The following is a 7,944-nucleotide window of genomic DNA, read 5'->3' on the forward strand; positions in this document are numbered from 1 at the left end:
CTACTGGCGCTGCAATATTGTTTTGTCTGATGTGGCTGACAACAGGTTTACATGTTCTTGCCCAAAGAAAGAAAGTGGAGTAATTATTGTGTTTTAACACGTCTAAATCTATTTTATTGAGTACGTGAATAAATACACATCGCAGTGCAACATTGACAAACATGTAATATCACAAAAACGGACTCATTTGGACTCATTTGGAGTTATTACACTTGAATATATCCAGTTCTCAAAATCAAAGAATCATTGAACATAAAGAGCAAAATTCAAATAAGTGAAATATAAAATAAAAGACCACTCTTCAGAGCTCCAACCTATACAGTGTATAGAGTAGTGAGAGTCGGTATTTTGAAAATGCTATTTTTTTCAGTCCAACTTTGGTGGCGGTATAGCCTTAAATCCTTTGCCAGGAAATATGGCATTGGCCGTCCCCACAGAAGTGGCGTCTTCGAGTAGGTGCATCACTGTTGATGTAATCTCTGGCAACCTTCATAGAGAGAATTATATTTTATTGTTATTACCAAGCACTCAAACTACAATTAAGATAGAATATAACTTTTTTCATCACATACATACACAAAACGATCCTCCCACTCCACATCGTCGCTGCCGCCGCTACCGCCGCCGCCGCCGCCACCACCACCACCACCACCACCACCACCACCACCACCACCACCACCACCACCACCACCACCACCACCCCCACCACCAACGATAACAACATTAATAAAAACAACTACAACAACAATGTCGATAACAACAACAAAAACAACAACGCGATTATAACAACATCACCAATTGTAGGTGATATATGTCCTATAGATTTACTGGCAATTTGTGTGAGAAAATGTTATAGACTAAACTGGATGTCAACAATGTCCATTTTGTAGCAAGTCTTACGATCTATCATCTACAAACTTACTTGACTAAAGGGACAGCGTCAACAGCCTTGGTATAATCCTCGGTATATCTAGTGCCGTGTTCCATTCCAAGCGGCATGAATGTTGTCTCTACAGCCATTGGACAGATAGCTACAACACGAATTCCATTATCCTGTATTGCTGGTTCGAACTTGGAAAACAATAAATTAAAGCACTGAGAACATATACACCAGATTGTCACGCTATGAAAACTGTCTATTGCAATGAGATGATGTTATAGAGTCATTCTCAGACGCAAATTTAAATTGCTCTAAAGAGCGCCCGCACTCGATCAAGTACATGCACCAGAGTTTATGCATCTCTCACCAACGCCTATGCCTGATTTACGTTAGCTGGGTGATACACTTGAGTATGACAGAGACAGAATAATGTACCAAGTCCAAATGTATTTTGCTGTAATTGTACTAGGTTTGTTACTACTTGTCATAACGGATTTTCAAAGTCTTAATTGTGTGGTGAAGTTACAATGAATATCAGTATTTCTACATTTTACTTTAGTAATATTCTGAAATCATGAAGTCTGAACAATTTCTTGTTTTACTCATGATGCAAATTTGAGACTACTCACTGCTACAGCCCTGGTGAATCCAAGGACACCGTGTTTACTTGCAGTATAGACTGGTGCGTATTGTCTTGGCATTAAACCTACATAACATAACATAACATAACATAACATCACATCACATCACATCACATCACATCACAACATCATATCACATCACATCACATCACATCACATCACATAACAACATCAGATCAGATCAGATCAGATCAGATCAGATCACATCACATCACATCACATCACATCATCACATCACATCGCATCACATCACATCATCACATCACATCACATCACATAACAACATCAGATCAGATCAGATCAGATCAGATCAGATCAGATCACATCACATCATCACATCACATCACATCACATAACAACATCATATCACATCAGATCATATCACATCACATCACATCATCACATCACAACATCACATCACATCACATCACATCACATCACATCATCACATCATCACATCACAACACAATACACATGTTTTCGTGGACATTGACATACAAGTATTTACAAGAAGAACTAGTTAACATGTTGGCAGTACAGAGACAAGTATTACATGTCATTTGATATTTAAAGAACAATTTAATGGCCTCTTTTATAGACAGTAATTCTCATTCAAAGTCAAATTTCAAGTTCCCCTGGCATAGCATGTACATATTAAGGCCATGAAACTGTTCTTATCAACCCATACATGTCTCAGCACTTCGAATGCTGTGCCAAGTGTTATTAATCCAATTCATTTGTTTATTTTCCCTATTTGTAACAAGTTCCGATTGTGAATGTTTGTCTGTCACTGGTTGTAAAATGAGAATTTGACCCGCTCTACAGAATATGTTGGTCACATGTTGACACTCGAAACAGTTTTGCAGGGTATGTCTAATACAACACATTTCTGAATTGTTCATATCATAAAGCCTAAAAGGAAACCACTACCTATGAATAGATGTAGTCAATGGCAACAACTCACAAAACAAACTTTTGATTGTTAAAGGACACTTTTGATATAAATCTCTAGCTAGTTTGTTGAAAACTTCTTCTAGAATCTGCAGAGTAATGTTGCCCATCCATACTAAAATGGCACCCATAACCAAAGTTTAATGTAAAAGCACATAACACTGACCGACGATTGATGAACTATTGATGACCACGCCCCCTTTGCCACCATTTTGAGTACCCATGTATTTGACAGCAAGGTACGTTCCTTCAATTACAGCATTCTGGAAATAAGATATACGACAATGACCATAATCACGCTGGTAAAATCCGTTATTAAAAAAGGTTATAGGTATTTTACAGGGGTTATAACCCCATCCGTTCTGTCTTAGTATATCTGTCGTAGTACGTACATGTTACAACCCCCACCCTTTCTATGCAATACTATAGTACTGCATACATATTACAACCCCCACCCTTTCTATGCACTACTATAGTACTGCATACATATTACAACCCCCACCCTTTCTATGCACTACTATAGTACTGCATACATATTACAACCCCCACCCTTTCTATGCAATACTATAGTACTACATACATATTACAACCCCCACCCTTTCTATGCAATACTATAGTACTACATACATATTACTATAATATTTGTCACTAATAAATTTATGGTCTGGTTACACTGATATTTAGAACTGCCAATATTTTAAAAATTGTACAACATGAAATAGGTGAAGAAATGCCGAATGTAAAAAAATCCTGACAGAATATTTTGCTTATATACGTTATTCCATAATAATCTCTTATAATAATAACTTTTAGTTCATTCGATAATCATAATCCAACCTACCAGATTTATTGACAACATTAGCTGCCATTTGAGTTCATTCAGAATACCAGCATTATTACAGACTATGTCCAAATGACCAAATTTGTCCACGCAGCCCTTGAATGTAGCTAGAAATAACAATACAAGACAATACCTGTCAGTTCTTCTTCTGTATCATTCTACTTTATCTGTACTAATTCCCGAATTCCAAGAACTGGCAACTGTAGATTCCAAGCCGAACACTCCATTTCAAGTATAATACTTCACAATTTGACAATGTCGTCAAAAGTGTACAATCATAAAAACCCAATCCACAATTTGACAATGTCGTCAAAAGTGTACAATCATAAAAACCCAACCCTTTAATCAACATCGTTATAAATGCGAAATAAATAACTTGGCGGTGCGTCTTGGACGGTGTGTGAATGGCTAAATTTTTGAGGAATGATTTGAATGAAGACTGTGCCCTAGTCATCACAGTTGGGCACCTGGTATGATAGAGGTTACTATGAATGCTCTAATCTTAAGTACATTACTGAGGCTGCAATGGATTGAGTGTTCTCCAGGGAGTTGAGGAAGTATAAAGTCATTGTGCCGTTATAAGTCCATGTTAGGGATAACAACTGTAATAATCAAATTGAGCACACAATGAAAAAACACTCTATAAAAACTGACTTTGTTGATATATCAAGCTATCATTATTACATTTATAAATGTATTGTGTATTAGTAAAACGCACTGAGCTGAGGGCATCAATAGTAAACAAATCACACTTATTGCCAGGAACAAAATATTTGCCAACATTAGTCCATCCCTAGAGATTCTACAAGAGATGAATAATGGTTACAATCACGTGACAAAATGTACCTTCCAGCTTTTCCTTAGAAGTGACGTCACATTTATGAAATACTGCTTTATCGGCCCCATACTGACTGCGCAGGTTTTCAAGTGTCTCTTGTCCAAGCTTTTCGTTGACATCAACGAGATAAACACCCTGTTAAAACGAAGGATAGCGAGGTTATAGGTTAGTAGTCCCACACGACCTCTAACCCCGGCCTCTAGCATCGTCAGTATTCAACATACACATAGCAAGAGATAAAGACGTAAATGTAATATATGGAATAACCCAGTTATTGATAACGGAGGGCTAGATATATTGTCCAATCACAACTAGTCTTGGCTGGCAGACAATATTTGCTTAACTTGCCGAAAATACGACATAACTTGTGCACATGGTGACATATAGAAGTGTTTACACCATACCCATATTTGTCACTATCAGTTTACGTATCACATATTCACAGACACATACATACACATGTTATAGGGGCTACCATGACACGTCTTCGTGATTTATACTGTAAAAATGAATCATTTGTTGAATGAAAAATGAAGTTAAGCCTATTTTGTCCCCTCCCCCTTTCTAACCTTTCTGTTCCCCTCTCTTTCCCCCTCCTCCTCTTTTCAACCATGTTATATCCCTCACACTTTAACAGATATCCTTCCTCTTTCGCGTCCTATTATTTTTCGACAATATTACCGTTGTTACGTGTAATATTATAATTCGTTGTCACAATCTTTACTATACATTATATAGCTAAGTAATATATATAGAAATCTGACTAACGTTATCCACACAGCTTACGGCATCAAGTTAAAAAGTTAAACATATGACACTTCAACGTCGTAAAACACCTGGCCCCTTTGGGGCACTTCTTGAACAATTCCAACACACTTCTTTTTTGATAAAGCGGAAAACACGATTTCTGCATCGTCGTAAACCAGCCTCTTTTACGGCACCGTCCAAGACGCTCCGCCACAGAACTCTGGGTTGCGAGAACGGATTTCTGATTCGCGAAATTGGTGAACGTTGGGCATAGCAAATTTTTCGTATTTACTCTAAACTTTATACATAAAACTAATGATATGGTAACGTTTTAGTAATTCTAATGGATTACACATTAATTATTTGATGACATCAGAATACGTACTTCTGACACGTATGCATGATACTCACTACTGTTGCATATGGAATAACTTTAAGATAAATGCAGAACATTACTTGAGATACACAATCATTGGTTTGACTTCAAGCAATAAAGGCCTGTAGGGTATAAAACCATCCCTAGATAGCTAAAAGTTTCATTTTCCCACCTTTGCTCCGTTTTTCAGGAACTCTTCTGCCATCGCCTTTCCAATACCGTCAGCAGCCCCGGTAATTAATGCTACTTTGCCTGTTAAACTCATGACTGAATGTTTACATCAGATACTCTGGATTTGACGAACGAGGTTGTTACAAAGTGGGAATGCGCAAGCTAGCCACTATGGTCAACCCTATGGCCGGTATATCGTGACCGAGGACTAGTTGGACTTTGATATTTCAATGACACGACGATCCTACTGCTAATGACCCAATCTCTCATTGGTGTAATTCCCAAAAATGACTTTTGAACTTCAACAAGAGACTCTACATTAGGCTTGGGTCAGAATTTACGGCAGGCGGGGGGGGGGGGGGGCTGGGGAGAAATGGGGGGGGGGACCATGAAAAAAAAGAGAATTCAAAGGGGCTGCGAAAATTCTGATGGTCTGAAAGGGGGGGGGGGGGCGAAATATTTTTCTCATGGTTTGAACCAAATTAAACCTCAGGAGTGGTCGTTTACCGAGTAAATTTAAATATTTCTCGCGGCTTGTCTGTCTGTCTGTCTGTCTGTCTGTCTGTCTGTCTGTCTGTCTGTCTGTCTGTCTGTCTGTCTGTCTGTCTGTCTCTCTGTCTGTCTCTCTGTCTCTCGCCGTGTCTCTCTGTCTCTCTCTGTCTGTCTCTCTCTCTCTCTCTCTCTCTCTCTCTCTCTTTCTCTTTGGAGACTTTTTTGAACATTCAAACCTCAGGAGCAGTCGTTTACCTTGTACTTTGCAATTGTACACTTCATTTAATTTGCCTATCATACATTTTAACAATGAGGCAGTCAATAGCCGAGCGAATATGTGTGTCTGCCAAAATATAGGTAATATAGACATACATAACATTTGTATTGACTCGAGTAAAATTGGGGTATTGAAGACATTTTTCAAGTAGTCTATGGCTTTCGATAATGTGTATGGTTTGAAATTTTATGCCATTAAATGGCCTCCTACATGTCCTTATTTTTTTGAAAAAGGTGGTTACCCTCCCCACTAGCTATCATGAGGGTGCTGATTCTGCCCAGAATCAAAATTTAAAGAGAAAACTCTGCTAACTATTAAGTATCTCCAAGTATAGGTTATAGCCCAATGTGATACCTTTTTCGCCCACATATATTTATAAAGAAATCATTATAATATGTGTGGCCGGGAGGGGGGAAACTACGAAAATTCTTGGGTTCATGATTATTTCGAGGGAGGTGGGGCTAAAATCTTTTTGACAAAATAATTTCTCCCAAACCCCTCCCCCCTCCCCGTCGTAAATTCTTATCCTAGCCGTTTTATTATGTAGACTGTCGACAGTCGTTCGTGCTTTTTTTGCTAAAACTAAAGTCGTCACCTCACTCCGATCCGGAGCAATACTATAACCGCGAACTGATAGCCGAGTGCCAGAGGCACGCACAGTTCGTGCCTTCGGCAATCTTCGGCAGTCGCAGTTCCTATCAGTACGCATTAGCATTCAGTGCTACGGAGCGAGGCGACGACTTTGTTTTAGATGAAACGTAGCAAAAAGGCACGAACGACTGTCGACAGTCTAGTTATATGCAGCGATATATTCAGTCACTCTGATGGCGTAGTTATATGATTGCACTCAAAGTAATATATTACAGAGAAAACACAGGACGAACAAACGGAGAGGGGGGAGAGGGTTAGTTAACTTAATTAAATAAATTAATACATGGGATTGGAAATAATTACAATTGATAAAGAATAATGTAACAATATCTTGAACAGAAATATCCGTCTGTAATGAAAGGACTAAGCACAGAATCCTAACTTAATCACAGAAAAAAACCAAACTAATCCCTACCCAGATGAAAAACCAGTTGCATGACTTACAGTAACGTAATAATTACAAAGCTAATGATTCCCATTTATGCTCCAGGGCTCCTCTGCGAGGAAATTTAATTTCCATATCCTTAACACTTTTGAGATACTAGTAACTAATAAATGATCCAAAATTGGAGTCTGGACGCCTTTCAATTAACCGAGCTTTATACAAAAAATTTGCCCAAGATGATAAGGTGATTGACTAAATTGAATATTTTGTCACAAATGCCAAACTTACCAAAAATAACATCTGACATAGACAGATTAAGGAGTAAAATAAACTTGTCCCAAAATCAAAACGTAATTCGTGATTCTTGTAAATCAAAAAGGGAGTTACTAAGTAATAACACATATTGGATGAAACTAGCAAACAGGAGTTACTCAGTAACTGAAGTCTGATCGGAAGTGACGTGTAATCAGTGCACAAAAATATTCGGTACCCGGGTGTACAAGGACACCTCCAAGCTATACAATAACATACAAACGAACCCATCGGCATCTTATGAAGAAGGTTTTGGTACATGTATAATACTGCGTTGATTACAACTTGAGAAGACTATAGCATCCAGACATGAATAGCGTGACGAAAGTTGTCATATGCAGTACCTTATTTGTAGCTGTAGCCAGCCAAGGTAAAGTATCAA

The 7,944-nt window shown here is 38.2% G+C and overlaps 1 protein-coding gene across 1 annotated transcript; it reads right to left on the reverse strand.

Moving 5' to 3' along the window:
* Positions 1-366: 366 nt before the first annotated feature.
* LOC144453536 (15-hydroxyprostaglandin dehydrogenase [NAD(+)]-like) lies at positions 367-5,539 on the reverse strand. The gene is made up of 7 exons (XM_078144850.1): positions 5,447-5,539; positions 4,160-4,286; positions 3,314-3,420; positions 2,639-2,735; positions 1,510-1,586; positions 923-1,071; positions 367-487 (listed from the first exon to the last, which is right to left on the reverse strand). Exons 1-7 carry the CDS (start codon positions 5,537-5,539, stop codon positions 367-369), a joined length of 771 nt encoding a protein of 256 aa, XP_078000976.1.
* Between the last annotated feature and the right edge of the window lie 2,405 nt (positions 5,540-7,944).

The sequence above is a fragment of the Glandiceps talaboti genome, chromosome 2, assembly GCF_964340395.1.
Source record: "Glandiceps talaboti chromosome 2, keGlaTala1.1, whole genome shotgun sequence".
Lineage (NCBI taxonomy): Eukaryota > Metazoa > Hemichordata > Enteropneusta > Spengelidae > Glandiceps > Glandiceps talaboti.

What these genes read in the sequence shown, in the direction of transcription:
- LOC144453536 (XM_078144850.1), bottom strand. Translation starts at nt 5,539, where the DNA reads ATGAGTTTAACAGGCAAAGTAGCATTAATTACCGGGGCTGCTGACGGT. An exon ending in TTCTAAGGAAAAGCTGGAAG is followed by an intron (nt 3,421 to 4,159) that starts GTACATTTTGTC and finishes TGTTATTTCTAG; the next exon opens with CTACATTCAAGGGCTGCGTG. An exon ending in GATTCACCAGGGCTGTAGCA is followed by an intron (nt 1,072 to 1,509) that starts GTGAGTAGTCTC and finishes TTGTTTTCCAAG; the next exon opens with TTCGAACCAGCAATACAGGA.